General features: G+C 37.7%; 2 protein-coding genes across 3 annotated transcripts in view; both read right to left on the bottom strand.

Annotated features, from left to right (window-relative positions):
• anxa6 (annexin A6) overlaps positions 1-11,858 on the bottom strand; it is a 30,532-nt gene extending 18,674 nt beyond the window's left edge. For both annotated transcript variants that reach the window (XM_033966360.2, XM_033966359.2), the window contains exons 1-4: positions 11,784-11,858; positions 7,071-7,111; positions 2,762-2,846; positions 1,033-1,127 (exon numbers count right to left, since the gene is read on the bottom strand). In XM_033966360.2, coding sequence (XP_033822251.1) covers positions 1,033-1,127; positions 2,762-2,846; positions 7,071-7,073 — 183 coding nt within the window. In that variant the 5' untranslated portion in view covers positions 7,074-7,111; positions 11,784-11,858. The remainder of the gene's footprint in view (positions 1-1,032; positions 1,128-2,761; positions 2,847-7,070; positions 7,112-11,783) is intronic.
• A 1,158-nt stretch (positions 11,859-13,016) lies between these two features.
• The window catches only part of mtss1 (MTSS I-BAR domain containing 1), a 60,728-nt gene continuing 47,011 nt past the window's right edge, over positions 13,017-26,733 (bottom strand). Inside the window, exons 7-13 of the mRNA XM_033966820.2 lie at positions 26,011-26,168; positions 25,089-25,196; positions 24,906-25,003; positions 24,232-24,310; positions 21,939-22,076; positions 21,232-21,385; positions 13,017-18,920 (exon numbers count right to left, since the gene is read on the bottom strand). Of these exons, the coding sequence (XP_033822711.1) occupies positions 17,749-18,920; positions 21,232-21,385; positions 21,939-22,076; positions 24,232-24,310; positions 24,906-25,003; positions 25,089-25,196; positions 26,011-26,168 (1,907 nt within the window). The 3' untranslated portion in view covers positions 13,017-17,748. The remainder of the gene's footprint in view (positions 18,921-21,231; positions 21,386-21,938; positions 22,077-24,231; positions 24,311-24,905; positions 25,004-25,088; positions 25,197-26,010; positions 26,169-26,733) is intronic.

A 26,733-nucleotide genomic window follows, 5' to 3' on the forward strand; every position in this document is an offset into this window, starting at 1 on the left:
ACTAAATTCTCATGCAAAAATATAGATAATAATAAAAAAGGCATAATATTTTAATCCTTTTTTACAATATCTTATTTATATGTATTTTGCATATTATGAGAATTACTACTACTATTAGAACTATGACTACTAATCTTCTACTACTAGGACTAAAACTATTGTTGTGGAATTTTGCATCCATTGTATAGTCTGAGCAAGGTTCATTGTTGACATTTTTCCGTGGCTCTAGCGTCATCCAGCTGTTACAGTTTGTCCTTCTTTAACATTATCAGTTTCCTCGGTCTCACAGGAGAGCTATGCTAACACTTCTCATTTTATCTAAGCTTGTCTCCATGCAGTGTTGAGTATTCAAGTCTGTGGGTCCAGGACTGACGGTAAATAAACTTCTCCAGTCTGAGACATCCAAAGGCTCTGCCTCTGCACAACTCTAGGACTCGTTTAGACAACATTTATGTTCCCTAACAATTACTAAACTACTAATACAACTACTGCTACTACTACTGCTAGAATTAGTAATTGATTAGAACTACTATTAGTACTACCATTTCTACTTCTACTACTACTATTACGACTACTAAACTAATCCTACTAGAACTTTGACTACTAACTTCTTATACAAAAATATTTATACTTAAAATTTTACCCTAAAAATGCTTTTTTTTAAATCATTTTAATTATTTTTACAACACCTTATTTAAATGTATTTTGTATATTTAATTTTTAGGTTAATACAAGTTGGGCAGTGTAAAAATAATTATAGCCTCTATATGCCAAGGTAAAATGCATATAGTCCTAGTATACTTTTTTTTACTAGTACTTTGTAGTAGAGGAGTTTTGATGCATTTTAATACAAATCTCATTGGTACCAGATGTAAATAGATAGTTGTCAATAGTATCATTTTGTATCGACTTGAAACAAAAATTACTATGGCCCAGGTATTATTAACTTTGAGTCCTGTAGTAATGTTTTTCCCACATCATTTTAAGCACCATCTGTCTTCTCTACATTATAAACTCCATAAAAAGCCGTACCTTTCCAAAGTTGCTTTTATAAGCTGCGATGACTTCCTGTCTTTGGGCGTTGCTTCGTGATGTCACCAGATCCAAGATGGCCTCTTTGTCACTGCCTGAAATGAACAGTTGTATAGTGAATGGAGCTTTATAATGCTCTCTGTTTGCTTGTTGGATCAGTAAAATATGCCATAATTCTAGTGATGCAATGTCTGTGAATAAATCAGCTCTGCTGAACAATTCCTTAACATGAATGGCTGAAACTGGATACATCCCCCCCCCCCTCTTTTTCTTCCAAATTTTTTGTTTTTTGCAATTTCACATTGAACCAACACAAGAATCAGAGGAGGCAACACAAGTGAGAGATTTGTACACAAAAATATATATAACATAACAGCTAGAAATAAAATGTGTGTGTATATATATATATATATATATATATATATATATATATATATATATATATTTGAAGTGACCTCAGGTAGGTCAGAAGGCCTTATGCACAAGTGTGCACCAAAAGTAAGCATCCATGTTTTATGGAGCAACCATGTGCAAAATTTCAAAATTTTCTGAACTAGAAGCACCATACCCTTAACAAGATGATAGGCAGATTGTCACGTGAGTGCACACAGGTCTCAGTCATGGTGCAAAAGAACAGATCCACTACGACTAACTGATTGGGAAAAACAATCTAGTTGCAATTTCTCCTATAAGCATTGCAGATTTCTGTTTTAATATGGTTCTGTTCAAAGTTCACATTTTAAACACATCCAGAAGAATTGACAAAAAGACTGAAATCTGAACTGACAAACTAATACAAGAATCACATTTCACAACATGTTTGATACTGCAAAAATTGTATACTAATTGTATACATTCTAACAGGTAAACAGTTTATGACTGAACTGGTCAAAACAATCAAAATTATGCTAAGAGAAACGATGATTTATATTGTAGTAGAAGTAATAGAAACTTGATTCGTTTGTGTTTTTCCATGATCATGTTATGTGCGTTGCTAGTCTATTGGTTGACTCTACAACAGTTTACCCACAGAAGACATTGTTATTATAATGAAGAAAGAAACCACACGACCAGCAGGTGTCAGTAAGGTCCTTTTTGTTTGTCAATATACATACAGAAAGGTAGCTTTTGACATATTGAAAACTGAACTGCACAAAACCCCCAGACAAGTGATCCATATTACAGGGCCCATATTACCCAACTTTCTGATCTCTGTTATAATGCCTCATCAAAAACATGCTTGTAGTTGTGTTTTGTTTCAGTCACACATGTTTAACACACAAACCCTGCATATTTAGGCAGAGTGCTTCTCTCAAACAGAAAAAACTCACTCTATTCCACCTTGTGATGTCATGTTGTAATACAGGTGCTCCCCTGTGTTTTTAAACTCACCTTCACAAGAATCATTTGAAGAATTTCAGCTCTGGAATTACCGATCTCTACTGAACTAAAGGTAAAAGGTAGCTTTTAACTTGAAAACAACCACTTCATGACATCACAAGGTGGAATAGAGCATTTTGAATTTTGGAGATGTAGACAGACTAATACTACGACAGACTAATAAAGAGTTACTCAAACATGTGTGAGTGAAAAAAAACACAACTCCAGGTATGTTTTTGAAGAGGTAACAACATTATAGCACGGCCTAAAGCTCACAAGAGTAATTTTGTGTAATACAGAATCTTTAAAATTCATAGTCAGACTTTGTGATTATATTGATAGTACTCACCAATGCCCTTCATAGCATTGTACAGGGCCTCTGCGTCTGCGGAGGGGTCGAAGTCCGGAGCATCGGTGATAGTCCCTCTGAATACCTGCAAGAGCCAAACACAACCATTCAGCCATACAGTCTTCATACAGCATCACCAGTCCACTGCTTAGGTCCTAGGAGGCTTAAACCACTTTGAGCATCTGGAAAAGCACTGAATATGCACTTTTATATAGTAATAAGGCTGCATTTGAATTTTATAGTGCTTTTTATGGACACGCAAAGACGCTTTACATTGCGTTATTTTTACCTACTATAGTACAATTGTAGCCACAACTGCCCTGGGGTAAACTGACAGAGTGAGGCTGTCAATCTGCCCCATCGGATCCTCTGACCACCAACAACACTAACACACACACATCACTTTCCTACTCAACAATGTGGGTGAAGTGTCATCCTATCATAGTAGAAATCAGACCACTCACCACAAAAAATTCTTCAAAAGTACTTGTGGCTCCACCACCCCCATCACAACAGGACTATTTAAATGTGAGAGGAGAGCCAATCGAAAGAACAGGAGAACATTTTGCAATGAACCTTGTTTCATCCGTGATCATGTTGGACATTGGAGACGGGAGTGCCTGCTACGACATGAGCCCTCTGCATTTTAAAGGTGCACATGGATTTAGTTGTGCTACTCTTTACTTTACATAAGATCTGGTATTGGGACCTATTTGAATTTATTCTCCAGAGTAAAGTCTGAGAGTCATTACGGCTAACTACCAAACAGACATGCCCCTCTAGTTGTAACTAGCTGTAAACAGTCAAAGAGGTGGAAGTCCCTGCTATTTAGCGAAAAATCACTAGGTGAAACTCCTATCTAGGGTTACTAACTAGTAAAAGGGGAAAAGGGTGAGATTCCCTATGTAGTTAAGTATAAAGACGGGCTGAACTTTTCTCCTGAGGGAGAATTCAAAGGAGCAGTGCACCTCCGTCAGGTCTAAGAATGGAGATATTATGTAAGTGCAAAATGCAGGAAGGCAAATGTAAATGTACATCATGTCAACACTATGATGGCAGTGAAATGTATCAGATTTCCAACATTTCATTTCATCTCCCCCTTCACTGAATTATTTTACTTCTCTATTTCACTTTCAGTGTTAAGTGTAAAGAACTATGACAACATGTAAAATAAAAAAAATAAAAAAAAACTGATTCACTGCATAAAACTGTGCTGAAGTTCCGAGTGTTACACCAAAAGTCAACTGTACATGTGTGTCGTGTCGTGTCATGTGTGGACCTGATCAAACTGTGTGGTGTAAACTGTGCGTTATCAGAAAATATGTGTTTAACATCAACAAGAAAGTGACTGGATGCATTTAACTGATCCACTCATTGTTAGATTCTTTGTTTCTTCTTATTTATTTATTTTTTTTGGTGTGTTTTTGCCTCATCGCTGCAGTGAGTTTAATGACATGCATGACCTAGGAAAACTCCAGCTGGTACCAAAAACCCTCCTCAATTGGAATTGGAAGAAGAAACCAAGTTCTAGAAATTTCCAAAATTTTAATAAGCTCTTGACTAACTTGACCATCCTTGACGACTATGCCGACCTGTGATTTCTTTAATACATTTTTTTGTTACAAGAGATGGGGATGCTGTATGATTTCTTTTTCTTTTTCTTTACATGCTCCTATGAAATAATCACACTCACACACACACACACACACACACACCCCTACACACACACTTTACTTCTTCTCCTGAGGAGGAAGACACATGGTCTTCTCCTGAGGTCTTCTCCTGAGCAGAACCAGACCTGAATCATTAAAACCATCTTTTTGTTTCACAACTGTCACTGGATGAAAACCTCAAGAAAGTTCAGCCATTCACTTATTTTCATGTCAAATCTATAGGAACTTTAAAGTAACACTAAACCCCTAAACTCCACCCATTAAAACACCATGTACTCTACAGAGTAGGTTTTTCTGTTTAGTCCCACTTAAGTCATGTGAGGTTTACAGCCCTGACTGCAGCTGCTCTGCACCAGGGCAGATGGCCAAATACTCCCATACACCCATTCCTCTTCTGCACATGCTCAGTACTCCTCCTCTGCCTCTCTTCTGCACATGCTCAGTATGGCCCCTCTGTGTCTGTAACCTGTCACTCGTCTGAACAGCTGTAAGGCCTGAGACACCCGGCAACAGGCAAACACAACCCCCACCAAGAGGCAACATGAAACAACCACCCACTGACAACTTTGTCATAATGCATTTCAACCATTCAAAACATATATACTTTAACCATTAGGCGTGGTAGTGGGTTAGTGTTAAGACCAGTCAAACAGTAATTCGAAGGTTGCCGGTTCAAGTGATGGGTTCCCAGTGATGACCAGTGCATAGTGCTGCTGTGTTTTTGGGCAAGGATTTCAAGAATTTCAAGCATTTCATCCTGTTTGAATTTGTCACTGAGTGTTTGGTGGTGCTTTAAGGACCTGATGGTGCAGATTGGCAGCCTTGTTTCTGTCCAGGGCAGCTGTGGTTACAGTAGTATCTTACCACCATATATGAAACGTATAATGCATGAACTTGTAAAGCAACTTGGTGGGTAGAGAAGCCAAAAGTGGTACTCAAGTTAGAGTAATGTTACTTCAAAATAATATAACCCAAATGTAAATATAGTAGTAAAAAAATAGTAGTAAATTACCATCAACCCCACACATACACCATAGGTATACTCCTACAGCTAAGGTAGCACTGACCAAGACCAGCTCAAGATATGGGGATGGGTACCCACTCTTCCTGACAATTTTGACCCAAGTATTGAAGGATGGGACAAATATAGACAAACTTCCCTATACCTATTCCCTAAACCTATTTGGTAAATGGTTACATTTTTATATAGCACTTTTCCACCTTCAAGCACTTCATATCAAGGAATCATTCATACACAAGTGTACGCACACAGTGGGGCGAGGTGGGTTAAGTATTTTGGCCAAGGACAGAATGACCGCATTCATCTCTAGGACCTGGAATTGCCCGGGCAATAGATCTGACACCTCAACCATTTATATCTATGTCAAGAGTGGGATTTGACCCACCAAACTTCAGATCAGTGAACAAACACTCTACCAACAGAGCTACTGTCGCTCCATTGAGTTTTTGGCATCTGTTGTTTGCCATATTTTGACCATTTAACAGCCAGGTTATGACAAAAAGCTGATGTTTTTTCAGGCTATTGCCACAGAATATCAGTCAGCATCTGTCAGTCTGCACCAGGGCGACTCTGGCAAAAGATGTAACACACTAGTAGCAGAATATTGGTGATTTCGAAGTCAAGAAAAGCAACGCCAAACTAGCACCCAAAAATTCTTACTAACAGCAATCTGATGCCCCAAAATTGAAACTATGCACAATATTAGGCATTCAGTTCAAGTTTATTTATATGGCACATTTAAAAACGTCTTCAGCGTCACATCTACAGACTTATTTGGTAGATATACAATTCTAATACGTCAATTAGGAGCACACAATGAATATGCTTCTTTTAATATTTGATAGACATCACATTAGCAGAGGCATATGACAAAAGGCTGAAACTCAACACTTAAGTGCCGCATGGAAACTCCACTCGCTCAGACCTATGGATAAACACTGCAACAGAGAATCAGCTGTGTGATTAGGCACATTTTTTAAACCAGATGCCCTTACGGTGTATAATTAGCCACATCCTTACGTGTTAGTTCAATAAAGTAGCTCCTTAGCATGTCGAAAACATATCAAGTAGAGATGATAACTTAAAACATAAAGACCCAATCACATACAGTTTAAAGCTGATGTACTCAAAGTGCATCTTCTCCTCTGATAACATCTAGTCTTTTTTTTTTATTTTCTGGTGCTAATACTTCTACTACTACTTCTTCAACTACTGCAAAAAGAGAGTCTCTGAACCAGAACCAGTGGACTCTGAACCAAAACCAGCACTATCAAAACGGTCCTCCTCAAATTGGAACAGCTCCCGTGAGTAACCGTTTTTGGGCCGCAGTACTACCCGTATGATTTTAAAGTGCATGGGGTCATCTTTCCAGAAGCAGCTTAGAACGTAAGCTGCTTCTGGAAAGCGTCAAAACGATTGTAAAAAGTCATATGACTAGCCTACTACTACTGCTATTGCTGCTATACTACTGCTACTACTACTACTAACTACTACTACTGTTAATATTATAATAATTATTATACTAAGTAAATATTAGTACTAAAAACTCCTGGTTTAGGACTTGTTTTAGTCCTGGTTTAACCATAGTTCTAGTCCTGGTCTAGTCCGTACTCACCATGTTTATGTGGATGTGGAGTCTTGGCTGAATCTCAGGATCTGTAAAACAAAGGTAGACATATAACAAGCTAGCACTGTCAGCACTGTTAGCATTGTTAGCCCTGTGAGTGACTGCAGATATCATCAATACATCTCTCATTACACTGCAGTACAGGTCAATATAATGTGTCTATGGGACCTCACTATAGGGTAACACAGAGCTTCTAAAAGTGTCACCTTATTTTTAGGTTATTTTCAATTTTATCTAAGTTCACAGTACAGCTTAGTCCTGGTTCAGACCTGGTTTAGTCCCGACAGTCACAATTCTTAGCTAGTTTAATCCTGGGTTAGACGTGGTTTAGTTCTGGTTTAGTCTTCATACATATCCAGTTTTACTCCTGGTTCCAATAGTTGTATTTTCTGAGATTGTGGTGAATAGTTAGGATGTTCAGAATGCATGAGGTAAGTGAGGAATAACTTTGGACCACAGCAAACTTTAAAATTAGCTGGTTCTGTTTTCCACATTTTAAACTTGGCTAGACTTTCCATATTTTATCCTCTTCATTTGACCCATCCTTCAAAGCTACTATAGGGTCTCGAGCAATAGACCAGATCGGAACCAGAATCCAGGTCAGGACTACCTAGCTGGAGGAATATTGAAGATGTTTAAGGTTGATGACACATAGACACAGGGAGAACTTCATACAAAAAGGCTCCGAGCAGTCTGGGAAATGAACCTCTGACCTTCTGGCTCTGATGTGAGAGTGTTAAGTATTTTGCCACTGTGATGTTAAAAAAGGACATTTTAGCTTTCATTCCATGTTATACTATAGTTAAAAGTGCCCTATATAACTGCTCTGATAGAGGGTCAGCCATCTGCTCATTTCCATGGAGATATCGCTTGATTGACATTAAGCTGATAAATTACCATAGAGATAATAACGCCAACAAGAGGAAGGCAAACAGTAAGATGCTTTTTCAAGTTATTTTGAGCAACAGAAACACAGGTAACTTAATAAATGCAAAATAAATAAGTCATTCTGTGGAATATTCCAGGCAAATTAATGACACATCAATGGTGACAAGCAGGTGACAGATGTGCTACCAGAAAAGTTAGATAAGACATGTTCAACAGCTGCATCCTTTGGCAGCGACATTTGAAGGCCAGCCCACAAATGCAGCCAACAAAGGCTTACACGAGACTAAACTTTGTGAAATCATTACTACCACAACTGTATACATGACACAAGGCCATAACGACCACCAAACTATCAAAGAAATGTGTTATTAACTGTGTAAGCTTTGGAGATTTTTGCAAAAATGTTGACTTGTAACCTGCAGTTAACGCAATGAAAAGTCCGCTTGAACTTTCATATTTGGACAGATTACCAGCAAACATTAATCATGTTTTTACTGTTGGGAGAAAAGAAGCCCACAAAGTAATTAATAAAGCTCCGAGGAGGAAATGACCATGTTTTCATGGCCATGGGACTAAACACTTGGCCAGTGGAGCTTGGAGGTCAAATAACACGATGGCACAGTTTAATTATGTCTAAAAATATATATTTACGTGCAAATTATGCAATACAAGCCTCCAATTTATGCATTTAATTTTGTGATGTATCTGCTTTTTGCAATTCATGAATGTTTTAAAATTAAAGATTAAAGAAGACTCTTCAGATTTATGATGGTCATTTAACAGATATGTGCTGACACTGATGTAGAGATTAAAACCTGTGTGTCTGTTACGCCCATCAGACCTAATAGTATAATCAAGGAAACTGTTTAAATATTTTTTTGTTTGATATTAATTTTCTTTTCTTGTCTGCAGCCTCCTGTATGACAGGAAACACTGTTGGGTCATAGAACTGTGGGCCGATAAGATGCAGATGATGTATGAAATGAGTCAAATGACAGATGACAATAATGTCAAGTGTGGGACATGTTGCATTACCTATTGAAGTCTGTAGTAATAATGATGGCTGCAAGATGAATCATGATCAAATTGAAATCACAATTTAAATGGTGAAAATAAGCATTTCTCAAATGTGGACTATTGCTGACTCCATTTAGCTGTTTGTGTTTATATAAATGGCCAGTGGATCTGAATAATATTTATGACCTGCCATGTGAACCTAATTTCAGCCTGTAACAGTTTTGTAATATTATTAATGTATTTGTCATTACAGGTTTTGACTCTGCAAGACTTTCACCCGACCAAACATAAGGCCCATTATCCCACTGTGCAACGGACAGAGCCAGCTGAGTCCTCCTCGTCTGGAAGAGAAGGGATTCATCATACAGAGTGATCTCAGTGTGTTGGGCCATGTCTCCACTGTCCCCCATCCAGAGTCACTGAGGAGGAGGTGGTCCTGCAGAAGACCTGTGGGGCATCTATGGTTCCATCAAGACCCATGCTGTGTGCTGCTGTCCCTTATGTGCTCTAATAGTGCAGTGTGTACAGAAAGTTTAGGTCTAACTTCTAATTTGTTACAGTTAAAAATATTTCATTTAAATGTAGAGTAAAAGTAGCTTATTTTAATCTTAGCTGAAGAATACCAAAACAGTTTTATCATTGAGGAAGTGGACCATGGTAATGTTTCAGTTACAGAAAATATATTTGCACTTCACATTTGAAGTGTGTGACAAGAAGCAGAATGCTTTAAAGACCAAAATACAATTGGTCAAAGAACATTGTCAATTTGGTTTTAGTGATATAAGTTACACTTTTTATTTTTTCATTTTTGCGTTTTTAGCTATTTGGATGAGATTTATTAAAATATCTGGGGCTTATGGTCCGACTATTTGATCACTAAAGCGTAATCTTTTCCATCGATCCATGTGCGTAATATGCATTGTGTGTGTGGTTAGCATAAGCATTAGCAGCATGTCTCGGTTGCTGGGTAACAGAAGCAGCTCAGTGGGCTAGACCTGTCCCATTTTGGCACGGCATTTGCAGTCCACAGAGGCTACACAGAGAAGCAGCCTTTGTCGACTCAGTCCTTCGAAGGATGCAGCCACTGAATTGGGACATGGCTTAAGTGTACCTTTAACTAATTTCTCAACATTCAGAGACCAGAGAGGAGTTTTCCCTTCACGGTAAGGCTAACAAGAACTAGCAGGCTAACGTGTACTTCCTGCTTATCAGACAATAAAACAGTTTGTAATTAGATGCAGATTGGAGCTGCTTATTTATTCATTTATAAAGGTCAATGCCTTTAAAGCTCAGTGATAGCACTCAGACTCTCCTTTTCACGCACGCCTTGTTCAAGTACAGAAAAATACAAATTATAAAAAGTAATAAATTATAAGCCCAAGTAATAAATTATAAGACCATTTAAAACATACAATATATCTGTACTGGAACAATACACATTTGCTCAAATACATGGGAAACGGGCACAGGCATTGTAACTATACTTAAAAGTCATAGAAATACTCTCAATGGGTTTGGTCTCAACAGCCAAAGTTCTGATGAGTGTGATTGACAGGTGTTTTAACCAATCAGAGACATGCAAAGTTTAAACTGTGCCAAAACAAACACTGTCCTGAATTGTGATTAGACTATCCACACAAAATGATATTCTAGTGCTGTAAATAGTGTGTATATATATATATATATATATTTTTTTTTTTTTTTTTTTTTTTTTCTAGTGTTGTATATAGTGTTTAATATGTGAATACATATTAAAATAAATGTGTATTCATTCTTGCATGTTACTGCTTTGCTATTAAGAGGCTACACATATTACACTGTGTGACTTTACTGGTGGAGGGGTCTGCTGTTTGCTTGACTTGTCTCTTTCTTGTCACTATTCAGTTGCTGCCTGGAATGTTCCACAGTTGTTTGTATCTATGTAGAAACAAGCAAGCAGCATCGCCTGGCTCAGTAACAGCTCAGATCTGTGTAGAGGCAACCCCACTCATAGTAAGAATAATGAATAAATAAGTTTAATGTCTTTGCAAGTGTTTTTAAGCAATGAAAACACCTGTAATTGATTGCTAGATAAGTTGTAGAACATTCCAGGCAAAGTAATAACATCTCCATGGCGATAGACGAGCACGTGAAGGGCCTTCCACCAGAAAAACATGACATAGGGCATCTTAAACTAATAACAATGCTGCTACAAAACTACTACATCTGCTAATGATAGTGTTTGTCTTTATCTCTGTTAATGATTGCGTTAAAAAGTCAGTTTATCTTGGGAAATATTGACTATGTTCCCTACGCTTGGCTTAATGTTTTTCCATCCGCTTCACTCACTGAAAGAGAAAGTCTATTTATGGAAAGATTGCGTTTGAAAACTCCATACGTTATAACACTGCACTTATGTATTTAATTTTCTCTTTTAAGGCGTAAATAGCTTGAATAGGTAAAAAAAACCTGTCCTGCTATGTTTGTTTAAGTCTAGTCTGTCCTTCCTAAAATAGCCCGTTACATTTGGAGAAAGGGTTAGCGCCGGGACACGCCCATTATAGCCCAAAATTTAGACTTTAACATAATCCAAACAAACAAACGTAACTTTTAAACTACAAATACTTTTTAAGTGTTTTTTATTTTATTTGTTTTTACAATAATTTATTTAATTTCACTTTTGCGCAATGACATAACGGTGCGCGTGGGAGAGAGACAGAGAACTTTTGCTAATCGATTTTACAAACATACCATTCATGCTAGCTAGGTCTTTTTTAACTCCTAAAAAAGCCACATTTACTCCGGTTTGGTGCTTACCTCGTGTCGCGGTGCCTCCGAGCCGCAGAGTGTCCCGTTAACCCGGTGAACAGTCGCTGCGCCAAGAGCAGGGGGCGTGCGTAATGACGTGGCTCAGCTGACGCACGGTCCAGTCCACTGCAGAGGTGCCAGTGAGTATGTGACAGGAGCCATATGGAAAGGCGAGAGGGCACGATAGGACCAGGACTTACGGTAATGAGAAAGCGATAGATTTAAATTACAGCCTTGAAGCATTCATGACTCAAGCATGCGTAAAGTTAAATATAGCACAAGTACCAAGGCTGAATTCATTCCAAGATTAACCACAAATGTCTCCAGCATGCCCACTTAGTAGCCAAAATATTTTGCAACTGCACCATGGTAAAATACTGCTCTTATTGTAACTACTAGGCCTACTTCAAGATTGGGAGATATATATAGATTTAACTCGTAGCCTTAGAATAATCGTGACTCAAGTATGTGTAAAAGTTAGGCTAAATATAGGCCTAAAATAGCACACCCAAGCTATATTTACACCGAAAAAAACCCAGAAATATCTTAAGCATGCTCAGTTAGTCTATGCCTGCTGACTGTAATTTAGTAAAATCCCTAGTAGACTAGAGGTGCCTAAACTTTATCGAGGGCCACAGATCGGTGATCAATGCAGTACAATGCTCTATACACAGCTTTGACAGAGCCGCTGTATATTAATAAGGCTTAAAACACATTCATTTTAGGTCTGTATCACAATGCAATGTAATGTTTGAGGTTACAGTGGTAGAAATAGTATAATTTGCTGTTAAAAGCACTGCTTATGATCAATTGGGCCGGTTCAGCAGGAAGCCTGAGGGCCAATAAAAACTGGTCTGAGGGCCGCATTTGGCCCCTGAGCCATAGTTTGGACACCCCTGTAGTAGCCCTACAACTGATGACGCTAATTATGAGATATTTGACTTTTAAAAACGTTTGTTATATCCTTATATTATGCTGCACCATAGCACCAAATTTAGTTTACTGACAAAAGCGGTAAATTGTTTTTTTCAGATTTTTACTTTGGATATTAGTGATTGTGTTGTAGGTCCATTTGTTCAAGCACTGTCAGGTCTCCATTATTGCATAGGAAGTCATCAGCTCTATTAATAGTGCATGTACATTTTTTTTTAAATTCCTGCTACGATCCTTCCTCTGTACCATATATTTACTGTACAATATTTATATAATAGAAAATAAATATACAAAAATCAGACAAGCATTAAGGGTCCAGCATTTAATCAAAAACAGGATTCCACAGCGAACAAAGATAACGTTTGTACATTCTCCTAAGTCCTGGCCCACTCAGGACCCAGCTCTCTTGAAACCTCATCCAATCGTAGTACAGCTTCTCCCGAACCAGGAAGTCCTCTGTTTAAAGCTACAAAAATAAGACAGTCATCCAGTTCAACAAAATACAATCATTATTAATAGTACATTTGTAAAGTACATTTGAGTTCGATGCCGCTTCTCTGCTAACACAAAAAGAGCCATTTACATCATTGACCAATCAGAGCAAGCCTTACATCGGGTGTAGGTAGGCATAATATTCATATACGTGGAGAAGTTTAAAGTTTAACTGTGTAACTTCTCTGGCTCGTGGAGATGTTATAGCTTTGCCTGAAATGTTCCCCAGTATGGCATTAAAGTGTCCATCTTGTGGCATTTTCTGATCTAAATTATGCTATTTCCTCATCAAAAACATACCTGGAATTGTGTTGTTTTTTTTTCCATTCACACTTGTTTAACACATAAACCCTGCATATTTAGGCGTTTAGGAGTTTTTCCACTCTTATCTCATCAAACCAAGGAAGTCAAGTTACATATCAGATCTGTGGAGAGGTGGCCTCACAGGTAGAATACATGCAAGTATTACAATAATAATGACACAGAATAAATACTAGGAGACATTATGCAAAGCAATCACAACTCCATGGAGACAAGCAAGTGGAGGACTCGATCAGAAAAGTTACATATTGCATCTTTAATTTGTAGTTGTAGTAAAAATTTGGAGACACATTGAGGACAGCTAACCAGCTATAGCGTTTTACCGTCCCCTTAGAAAGAAACAGACAACTTTTACAGTTACAATGAAATTCTAGTTTATTCCAAAACGTAGTCCTGCATTTAGCCCATATTAATTTACTGAAGTATCCTCAAATATCTGTAATATAATATATAAAACTATTACTCCATGCATATGAATATTTGTACCCCATGTCTGTAGGCAGCTGTGATTAGAACAAACAAAAGAAGAAAAACATTCTACTTTCTGTGAGTCCTGGACTGCATTTCCCAGCATGCACCAGGGCTCTGAAAGGCCACTCTTTACATACAGCAAACTCTAAACTCTAACAAAGCGATTTTATCTTACAACTCAGTCCAAAAATATACATCGTCTGACAAAATAAACGAGAATTGAAAATATTCCAGCTTTCTGTGTGTCTGTCTTTCCAGCATTGAGTTTTAAATGTTATGAAAACGTTTAGATTTTACAGAAGTAGCACAAAAGTTATTATTTTTGAACATTACAATTTGGATTTAAAACACAAAAACTATGCAGTAGTCAAAATGTATTCTGAATTTCAATTTTGATTAGCTCATTACCTAATGAAACCCAAACTATTATAGATCACTTTTTCAATATCCTGTTATATGCAATATTTTGAGCACTTTTTCCCCTTCAAAAGATATTTCATTTTCAAGTTCCTGTACCTGATTTTTATTTCCACGTATTTGAGAAAAACTTGTCTTACCCCAGTACAGATATACTGTATAAGCAGCTCTTGAGGTGAAAAAAAGTTTGCCGTGTTCTGTCTGCATCTAAAGCTCTTTATTGTTCGATAATCAGGAAGTGCGTGTTAGACTGCTAGTTGCTGTTAGCTTAACCGCCATAGCAAAACTCCGCTCTAGTCTCCGAGGGTTGTGAAAACGCTTATAAATTCATAGCTGTGAATAATTAGCATGCTCGGAATGTATAAGGTAAGTGAGGAATAACTCTGGACCACTGCAAACCGTTTAAAATGAGCTAGTTCTGTTTGTTACATTTCAAAGACAGTAAAAATCAGGTACAGCGCCTTTAATCGCTATGCAACATGTTATTTGTATTATTTTGAAATCCATGGATCGGGCAAGTTTGTTTGGAACCATTTTTCAAGTGTTGTTTTTCTTCCCATTCACTGGCTAATTTTATTCGAACATCTAGTCCTGATTAATATTCAGAGTTTGTGTAATTTTAACATACATTGAGTGTTTGTGAGAATTGTCTTAAAGCCCCACTCCACAAGAGCTACGTGAGATGAGATAACAGTTTTTACCATCTGAAATGTTCGTTTCTTAAATATGATTCTTTGTTCTTCTCTCCTGAAAATAATAATGAGCGGTTTGGACCAGACTAGAACCAGCTACTCAACCCCAGTCACCACTCTCAGAAAACAAGTATTCATTCGTCATTCTGTGTTTCAATCAAATGTATTTTAAAAGGCTCTCTATTATGAATTGTTTAACATTTGAAAATAAAACTCCACCTCTACAAAGGCACTATACATTTTACAATCTTAATAACTTTGCCCATTTCAAGAGAAAATGGTGATTCTTTTAGTATGGCAAAGTGACCAGAAGAGGGCAGCAGACCGCAGCTTTGTTCTATCAAATGAATGATGTACGCTAATGAGACTAAAAACGAGAAATTTTGAAACCAAATGATTGATATTTGGATACTACATATATACTCTCATGCAAATCATCTTACGTTATAGGTCTCAAAAAATGCAGTCGTTTACATAAATTTCTTTTGATGAATTTTGGAAAAACATTAATATTTTTTACTTTATCTGATTAAATATATACATTTTTTAGATATGTTTAAACTGGGGTCAAAAATAATAAATCTCTATATAAGGTCAAATTCTTAGTTTCAACGCATTTCATTTAAGAAATCACTGTACTAGTATCAGATCAGTATCGCAGTACTTGCCATAATATTACATGGTAGTGGGTCAAAACTAAAATTACTGATACTTTAATTGTTGGTCAGCACTTCCTGTAGTGGGCGGGGCTGAGAGAACACGATTATATTTTTGAAATCTTTCCCAAGTTCAGTTTAAGTAAAATAAATATTTCAAATTCTGACTTTCCGGCCACTTTTTAAGGCCCCTATCAAGATGACCAACCTCTAAAATGGGATAACACAATTTAATAATAAAAGTTAAAAAAATATATATCCAGCATTAACTGAGATAGTTAACTTCTTCTGTCTGTTGTAAACCTGAATGAGTGGATTTTGCCAGGAAGAATCATTAAACCTTTGTCATTCACGAGATCAACGTACACGTATTGCTTATAGGATTCACCCCATTGTGTGTCTATAGCCGGCTATGTCAACACCAGGTGGTCAAACGAGTGTATTACAATCCTCTCCTCTCTGAAAGTTATCAAGTTAACTCTCAGTATGATTACAATAGTTTTTGTAAGTCGAGTTTACTTATATACACAGATCCACAGTAACGTTTGTTTCTAAAGCATTTTGTTCAGTATATACACATTTATATATTCTTAGATTCAGTCTTTACAGCTAAATGAAAGCAACAAGTTCTACCTCCTTTTCCATCAAAGCTAACGTCAAAATATGTTCAGCTTGCATGACCAGTTTATTAGGTACGACAAGGTTCAAAGAAGGCCTCAGTTTGGAAAAAAAAACAAAAAACGGTTTAGACCAGTTTAATCCTCGTTTAGTCCTGACACCCTTCTGCTGAATTTATGACAGACAGACCTTAGTTTTGTTCTGGTATAGTCCTTGCTACTTTGGCAGATTTTTTAAGGAAGCAGAAAATGAATAAGGGTAACAGTAAGGTGTACCTAATCACGTGGCCAGTGAATGTACTCAAAAGCAGACGACTGCAAAACGTACAGAGGTGAAATATGTAGTTATGAGTGAATAAAACTTTTTTCATTTCTCCCTGTTGGCCATCTCAGGGATAAGCCAAACGCAACAGACCCTGTGTCCTTAAAATCTCTAACAAAAGTAAATCCTAGTGAGTACTTATGGCGCATAACAGTGACCACCCACCGCTTGGCTCTGAAGTAAATTTCACATTAATTTTTCTCATAAAAAATATTAAACTGTTTGAAAGCTCACTCGGGCTATGTGGTAAGTAATGATCAAAAGAACTAAGATTTTATGTTAAATCTGTTTCTGAAACTATAAACCACTTAGTTATCAAAACTATTTGCAGAATTTTAGGTTTTAATTTTATTTTTTGGACTGAAAATAAGGGATTAAGGATTAGTCACATAGCTTGTTAGCCTCTGTTGTGCTTTTTAACTTTTTTTAAAATTAGAATTTTCAAAAAAATCTATGGGAAAAATGTCGAGCTCTATTGGGCTTGGTTCATAAACATAAGGGGCGCTATATAAGGAAAATGAGGCAAAACGGAGGCATTTGTTTGCCCTTTCAAGTATAATAAGCATCTAAGTTTCTTTGGTGGAAAAGGGGTTGACACATTTCTTGTACCGTTACAGTAAAGTCATAAGGGAAAAAAACTAAACTAAAAATCCTCCACACAAACATGGTTCAACCACAGTGGAGTTTAAACCCCGCCCACCTGGGACCAGCATCTGCACAATATCAAACGCACCCAAAACTGAAGAGCAATGGATGTTACTAAATGTGTGGACAAAATCACTCTTCCAAATATATTTGAGCCAATTTGAAATTCCAAAAATATTAAATTTGTATTGGAGTAGAGCGATTTTGTACAAATTTTAAATAATTACCCGCCCACAATTTAAGAAGCACTAAAGGAAAAAACATAATAATTAACAGTTCGTCAAATAGATAAGACTCGTTCAAAACAAAATATTTTGCAAACAATAAAGATAAAGGCAATTGAAATAAAGCACAACACTTTTTTTCAGTTTCCTTTTCAAAGTCAGACCAGGAAGTGAGCTGAACCCCTCAATTGTGATTGGCCGGCGGTGGCGGAAGCATGGGGGCGGACCTATCGTCGGTTATCGTCCGCCTTAGTTTGACACTACGGATCATAGATACCATAGCTCCTGGTCTGGGCTCTTCTTCCTCTTCGTCTTGCTCTTGGTTCTGATTGGACGATTGCGGTGGTACTTGGGTCTCGATGCCGCCACTTTGCCCTGAAATGGAGCCTTGTCCCTGGGATAGCGTCGCTGGCAGGGTCTGGTTCTGCTGGTGGTTCTGGTTCTGCTGGTGGTTCTGATGGTGGTACAGCTGCTGCCTTTGCTGTTGGGTTAGATTCGGATAGGCGGCGTACTGTGGTGGCTGTGGGGCTGGCATCTGCGGGTGGTTGGGGATGTTGTGCGGGTACAGGTTTGTGTTTTCTTGCTGATACATTTCTTGATGATAAACCTGTTGAAATTGCGCTTGGTTTTGAAGTTGCTGTGCTTGGAGATGCTGCAGGTGATGGGGAAGCGGTGGTTTCTGATGAACTTGTGGCGGACATTTTGCCTGCACGTACGTTTGATGTTGCCCGTAGGATTGATTTTGCGGCTGTTGATTTTGTGCCTGCTGATTTTGCACTAGCTGATTTTGCGCTAGCTGATTTTGCTGAAACTGCTTTACAAATTGCTGTTGCTTCGCTTGGTTGTTCTCCGGTATGGTCGGGACGGGCACTGGAATTGGCATTTGCCCCGGGACTAGCTGATAGTATGGTGATACGTTGGCTGCCGGATGGTGGCTTGACGGTAATGTGCTTAAGCTTTGGGTCGAAGTGCAGAGCTTGTTATGCCCCAAGACGCCACCAGAGGGAGCGCCGGGCAGGTTTTCATCGCTGAGTTGCGCCTTTAGTGGAACTTGTGGAGTGGATATCGGAATGGGCACTCCTCCACTGATAGTGCCCCTGCGGTAGGATGGTTTGGATGAGGGCTTCCGGCGAATGGTGGCTGTGTGCGAGCCGCCGATCATCTCTCCATCTGCCAACAGGCTGACTGTGGAGGCAGGGCGTTTGGACTGGGCGAACTTGCGGAACTGAACACCGAGATCGGAGTTGCGTGGGATGGTGGAGGATTTGTCGAAGTCTGATTGGCTGAAGCCGTGGTGCAGGTGGTGCAGGGAAACTGAGTCCACGTCGCCATGGAGAGAGATTGACTCGTAGTCAACTAAGGAAAAAAAAAGGTTAGATTAGATTTGAAAGGGAAAAAAAGATAAGCCAGTAAAATGTGTTCACAACGTTCTCTTTGTCAGAAATAGAGATTTATTTTTGAATGAAAATTTCAATTGACATGGTCAAAATGATCATAATATGATGGAGGTCGCCATGTTAGTCTTTATAGTTTTGAAAATGCTATGTTTGCCGATAACAACATATTAAAATGTTGAATTAGTTTTGCAATCAGGGTGCACCTGTTAATGAAACTACTGCACATTGCATCAAGTTTGTGGAGATGTGCATCTTTTTGTATCATGCTCTTGTATATTTATGGAAACTGCCATGTGAAAGAATGGGTAACGTTGGCTTGTGAGCTCTTGGACAGGTTTGTACTGCTAACATTGCTAACCGTAAGGATGGTTCAAATAGTGCCTGGAGGAGATCGCTAGATTACTCAAACATGCATGGATGACATCTAAAACGTCTCCAGGCATGTTTTTGATGAGGGAACAATGTTATAACAGCAGAAAACTAATAACCGATCTTTAAATACTGCAAATGGAACTGATATGTTGATATTTTTCACTGAGCTCTAGATTATGGTTCTCAAACCGTGGTACTAGTGTGTCTGCGTAGACTAGTGGTTACTTCCATTTATAGTTCCATGCTGCCTTTGAACTGAATATAAATGCACTGTTTATACAATAGACCTAACCTATTTGTTGTTTTAGTATTGTAAAAGGCAATTATAATTAAAAATAAAAATAAAAATCAAATCTAGAAACGCAGAAGTTAAGTAAGTGGTATGTAAATCAAACAGGCACACAAATAAAGGGAAGATACTAAAAAAGGGATTGAAATGAAAGTTGTGGAATGGTAAAGCAGCAGACAGGAGGACGTACCATAAATAAGAGGAGGTTTCTTCAGAACTGAACAGGGAGACAGGTTCAAGACAGAGAGAGAGAGACAGGAAACGTTAGACACAATGACAAGCCCAGACAGACACTCACAAATGATAACAGAGGGTAAAAGCAATGGTTCTTTTATATTACTGTGCAAAAATGAATTATAAAACAAATGGATAAGACTAATGTTTCTTACTACAATTTGATGATGTTGGCAAAAAGCAACATGTAAATAGATACTGGTGACTTAAAACGACAATGTTCCTTAGATGACAATTACAATAAAAGGTTTAAGTTTTCAAAGTAGCAGTGTGTGATATTAACAAAAGAATAATCTATTTTTTAAAATAATGATATTGCAACAATATGTCAGTCCAACAGAGATGTGCTTAAGTTGTCTTCTATATTATTCATTTGGATTCAAGGGTTCATGGAGTGTATAATTATCTACAAAAATTCAGAAATATAACTTTATATTCTTAATTGGAGCTAAGGTAAATTACACTTTATTGTTGCAATGCGAATATGCAAAGTTTTTTTCCCATTTTTATTTTAATCAGCTGTTCTTGGAGCATTTTTATTATATACAATATTCAAAATATTCACATCTTCAAAACAACATTCTCAGTATTATTGATATTTTGATAATCTTCACATATATTTCAGACTTTCAAACTCAAAGCAGGGTCTAAGGGTCTCTGCTTTTTTCTTGTGAATGTTGTTCAATCTACTATTGACAAATTAACCTATTGACAAAGTGTTTCCGTTTAAACTATTTTGTGATGCCCTACGAGCCACTGCTCTGATATTGGGCTATATAAAGATGAGTTAAAAAATGTAAACAGCTTCCTTTTGTAAATCTACCTCCAGAGTCCATTCTGGGGACTTTATAGGTGTCAGCTTTCTGTTGAGACAGAGGCGGATAGCAGCATACTTTTACTCATACTTGAGTAATATTTTTATTGAAGTAACAGTACTCTTACTTGAGTAAAGGGTCACTCTTCTCACTGTGAGTAAGTCTACAATGAATAAAAGCTTTATGTCAACAATATGAAATCATTTGCACATTTGTGTGTTTTTTGGACCATTCCTTAAGATATGATTTAGTTTGACAAATAAAAAAAATAGAAAAAGAAGAAACAAAACAATTTTGCACATTATTTAATGTTTTGTCCTTCATATAACAATAATTTCAACTTTCAACTTTATACTTTTTTTACTCTTACTTGAGTAATTTCTTGGACCACTACTTTGTATTTCTACTTGAGTAATATTATTTTGAAGAAACATTGCTCTTATTTGTTAACCACCAGGGCAACAGTCATTATTTTTCATCATTCTGAACCCATGGATAGCCGCCCTGAGAGAGATGGAGAGAGACAGAGATATAGATAGAGGGCAGGGAGTGGTACTGACCATGTGAGTGGATGGTGTCCTCGGAGCAGGACGGGGTGGTGGTCTGGGTGCTGTATCCACTGGAGCAGTGCAGCGAGTCCCTGCTGCTCCTCGAGGTGTCTGAATGAAGCGCTCCCAACGTCAACGCCAGCTGCTCCCGGGCAGAACATGAAGACTGGCACCACAACAAACAAAAATGTGTTAGCACATGCAATGGGCTGGGATCATGTGATATTACAACATTCTAAACTGTTCATATTTTTTTATTTGCTCGAGGATAGGGCAGAATTCTATAGCAGGGGTGATCTTTTAACTGTCTGCCCCAGGACAGCTGTGACTACAATAAAAGCTTACCACCAGAGTTTGGAGTGAATGAACCTCTGGAAAAGGGCTATACATCCATCTTGCCATCCTTGCATTAAATAATTAGAATGCTAGGATGTGTTTGGAAAGTGAGGAATAACTGTGGAACTGTGGATCACTGCAAACTATTTAAAATGAACAAAAACTTGTTTTTTCATGTTTTAAAAGACTGTAAAAATTTGGTACAACGCCTTTTAATGAGTTCAGACTCAAACTCAAGGTTTCCCAAGCAGTGTTAAAATTATTTAAGCTGCTTTAACCAATATGTAGTGTGTTTTTATTTGCTCTGTACGGTTTTGTGCTAATAATGACATTGTTGACGGGAAGGGTATGCGAACATCCAATAGAAGCATGATTGTTGTTACCTTCCCAGAGGCTGACATGGCCCGGGCCCTCTCTCCTGGATGGCTGTATGCGTTGTGGGGAGGAGCCAAAAGACCATTCTCTGTAGCTACACCTCCTCCTCCGGTAGAACACAGCTGATTGGTTGAACCCATCGAGTCCTGGAAAAAGACAGCCAATCAGACACAAGAATTTAAGTGCTCCCTAATGGGCTTTCCATGTGGAGTTTCTTTAATGCCAAAATAACCTTCAACTACCTTCAACTACCTTTCACATTTTGTCAAACCATTGCTCGTGTACTGTGATATTCTACTAGATTTGGTCCAATTTGTTTTGATTAGATCTTGTGCTACAAGATCTCCTAAGACAAAATTGTGAGATTTTTTTCAAGTTTTTTGCCATTTCCATTTTTGTTATTTGCATTTGGATTAGCCAAAAAAGAGTTGAACACCAGTGAATTACATTTTGAGAAGCTGTAGTTCCAAAACACAGCGTTATAATGACAACAAAGGGATTAAATTAAATTTAAAAATGCTTATGACAAAATTGGGGACTGGATTGAATAATTAATTTATTACAAATGATGTCAATCTGTCTTGTCTCGTTCTCGTGGACTCAGTCTCGTGTCTTGTCTCATCTTGTGAGAATTGTGTCCTGCCCTACCCCTATGTCTAGAGATAGGAGATATAAGATATATTTCCAAAGATATACTTTTTGACACAGTGAAAAAAACTTTCTTTCCTAACATATATTTGAAGCATGTCAGTGGCATTGGTGTCCCCAGAAATAAAATTTAAAAAATATATCTACAGATTTGAACATATAAATATACCATACCCTACAATATAACATCAGGATAACGACACAGCAAAAAATATGCAAATATGAAAGTATAAAAAGGGTAAAAAATGTGTAAAACATATGGCACAAACACAGGAAATAAAGATGCATGTTTGATTTTGCTCTGGCGAGATGAATCCAGATAAATCCAAACATTTAAAGTCTTTTTGAAAAACGCAACACTATGAGATGAGGTCACATGACACGACGGTGGGGGATCATGGGTAAGTTTCCTCACGGTGGCCATGTCCCTGCGGCTATAGCGACGGTCCCCCTGGTGACCGGACGTGGTGCGGCCATACCGACGGTCGCCCTGGTAACTGTAGGTGCGGCGGGCGCTTACGTGGCGACCGGGGCGAGAGGGGGAGTTCCCTTCGCTGAGGGAGCGGCCCGACTCGCAGCCAATCAGGAGGTAAGGGGAGGAGCTTCGCTGGGTGAGGAGAGCGCAGGCTTTTATTGTGAAGGGCACTTAGGTGGAAGTCAGGTTTAACACTGCTCCAGGTACAAACAAAATACACTGTATATAGAGGTATATGCCTAAGATTACTAGCTAGTATGCTAGGCTTTGAGAGAGATTAAAGCATAGTGACCAAAATATACAAGTATTGCATATACTAATACAAATATCATCCTCAATCAGTCATTTAGGAGAGTTCCATATCAACATAAGAGTTTTACACTAGACTCAAGTACTTATGTTACATTTAAAAAGGGGGTATTTTACTTCTATAGGGTATCAACTGCTAACACATAACATTTAGATCACCATGTTAACTTTTATTGCTTTGAAAATGCTACATTCACCAAAACAACATATTAACATGTTTTATAAACTTCATTTTCATGTCTGACACTCTGAGTCCCCTCTCCCTTTGCTGTCCATTCCCACTTCAGAGCGCTATCACAACGCAATCAGTGTGCATCCCGCTAATGAAACTACTGCACATCACATCAGTTTTGTGAAGTTGTGTGCAGTTTTGTATCCTGCTTTTGTATATTTATGGAGAGTGCCGTGTGGGAGCATGGGTGACGTAGGCTTGTGGGCAGAGGATTGCACAGATTCTTACAGTAAGGAGGGTTTGAATAGTGCCTGAAAGAGATCACTAGATTACTCAGACATGCATGGATTACATCTAAAACATCTTCAGGCATGTTTTTAACGAAGGACCAACGTTATAACATGGTAGAAAGCTAAACCAAAAAAATCGATTTTGCATTATACCCCCTCTTTACATTCAAATGTAAGTAAAATAAGTACATATTTTTGAGTTTTAAAACAAATCTAAGAAGCTGTGACAAACCTGGTACATGTGAGCAGTGAACTCCACAGAAGTATTATCTAGCATGTTAAGCAAGATTAAAAGAAGCTTTGCAAAGGAGGTATTTAAAATGAACTAAAACTAAGTAAAATATTACAAGCTGCAGAAAATGAGTGGGAAAAGCAGTTTTCTCTTTTAGAGAGAGTTTAGATGTTACCTGGATGTGAAGGCCGTCCACTGCACAGCTGATGGAGTCCAGAGAGGGGACATGCCTCACTGACCCACACTGGTAATTACTGAGGGGAAAAAATATTATTTAGGTATACTCAAAATGCACTCCAGGTTAGTGTTGTCATGCTACTAAAACGTCAAATGTTGATTTTGATACTAAGGAAAAGGATACCAATTTCAATACTACACATTCAACAATTAAAGCAAAATATTAGATCTTTTAAATGGGAAATAGTCCTCAAAATGTTGCATACAATAGAAAGCTGAAACCCATGAATATCTGTGTAATCCTCAGTGACCCAGTAGGTTCATAGTGGTCCATGTGCGCATACTAGTCTATGTGTCTGTTCTGATACAGCTCAAGATCACTCTAAAGCTGTTCAGGAATGATTCACTTCTGTCCTGTGAATGTGACTTTTTAGTATTGATACTTGCTCAAATAGTATCTAGTTTCAATAGTAGTTTTAGTATTGATTAATATCTGATTTCCGATACTTTTGGCAATCCTAGTCTGTAATTACTTTCAGTTGTCCATATATGCAATCCCGATGTTAAGAGCTCTAACAGAAGCCAAAACTTGTACCATATAGCTATAAATGGTGTTTATGTGTCTTGTAGATATTTTTTACATTTTTCTAATTTTTTTTAAAAACTCCTCACCTGCCGATGCTGCTTTTCCGAGACAAAGAGCCACTGGGAGAAGCTGGAGGGGTCTGATACGTGTAGTTAAAGTCCGAGCCCTTCAGGTCCAAAATCACCTAGACATTTAAAAGAAAAATACTTCAAATACTCCAAATGATCTACTACCCTACAGAATTGATATTTGGACTTAAATATGTGTACCTGTTCACTGGCAGGAGGCAGTTTGTGTGGTTCGGCTGTCATGCTGCTAAGGTCCTCTAGAATGGTCTGCAGATGGGTCACCTCTCCGAGCATGTTGATCTCGTGGTCCTGCCAAGAAATATGACAATTTTCCTTTTTCACAATCAAAGGAAATCATAAATGAACAAATCTTAACTTTAATTTAGATCATTTCTATTCTAAATGTATATTGTGTTCAAATATTTTTCTAATGATGTAATGTTTCTTTTCCTTTATCTTATGTTTAATAATTGTTAATGATCCGCTGTGTCTCAAGCTCTGTTACTCAAATTAGATTTAACTCTGAGGTTTGTTTTAACACAATCTGACCAGAATAATTTGATTTTGCTGGAACTGTGACAGGTGATCTGATCTGTGCTGTTAAACAAGTCCCTCTCAAATAACATTATAGTCAAAAGCTGGCTAGCATTAGCCAACAGTTTTTCAGTTAGACACTCTTAGATTTTTGTTGAAAATCAAACACCTAAAAAGGACATGAAAGCTCGCATTGATCACAGGCTCCTGAAAATGTGCTGCTTAAATCCATTTTGCATTTTTTCTATCTAAAAACTTTTTGGGGCTGTTTGCTAACACCTGCATTGCATGTAACACTGTATGGCATTAAATCTATACCCATGGAGGCCAGCAGGTGACGTCTTCAGGCTATGTTATAGGTCAGATCTGTGGAAGGGCGACAGTAACAATGCATACTTTTGGAGCAGTGAAAACACCATGTCATTGAAAAAGCTAGATAAACAGCATCTACCTGAAAACTTACACATTGCACCTTTAATTTTTATTTATTTTGTATGTATTCGTAAGGTTACAGTTTTGACAAATGCAAGCTCAGGGTGTTCTAAGGTGGTACACTTTAAAGTAAATAAAGTATTTAGTGTGTTGTTACCAGCACAGGTTTGAGCATGGTGACAAAACTGCAGTATCGGGCGCGTTCTTCTATCAGAGCTTTACGCACGGCCCTCTTCTCCGTCTCCTCCAGAACAGCATAACGCACATTCACATCCTGTAAGGCACTGTCCAGCTGCCCCCGCACCTCGTCTTTACCTGGAAACACATGCACAACACACAGGAGGGTCAAGTACTCAATTTTGATATTTAAGTTTTAAAATGTACTTTAAGAGTAAAAAGTAAAAGTATTTCACACAAATGTTGTTAATTTGTTATAGTGTTAAATGCAGTGATATTGATAAAAAAAAAAAAAAGATAGATTTTGGTCACAGTAACAATACAAATCAGTGTGTGAATTTTTCTTATGGATTTTGTGTATTTATTTTTGCTTGCTCGAAGCTGAAACTTGAACACGAAAACTTACTCAGGATGTTTCCAAGTACATGGTAAAAAAAAAAATCTTTTTACTTTTCAGTCCAGTTCAAAAATGTAGTGGAGTAGAAAGTAGAGATACCTTTTAACACACTCTACACACTGTGGAACAAATGTCTATAAAGGGTACAGAGTGATTATTATGCATATTAAAGCAAATATAATCTGTTAAACCAATGTTTTGCTTGTTAACCAAAACATTGGTTTTACTTCTCCAATGTTTTTTGGGGAAGTAAAATTATGATTTGAATCAACATGCTCAAACTAAAAGCTGCCAGGATTACTGATG

This window comes from Periophthalmus magnuspinnatus, chromosome 5 (genome assembly GCF_009829125.3).
Source record: "Periophthalmus magnuspinnatus isolate fPerMag1 chromosome 5, fPerMag1.2.pri, whole genome shotgun sequence".
Classification (NCBI taxonomy): domain Eukaryota; kingdom Metazoa; phylum Chordata; class Actinopteri; order Gobiiformes; family Gobiidae; genus Periophthalmus; species Periophthalmus magnuspinnatus.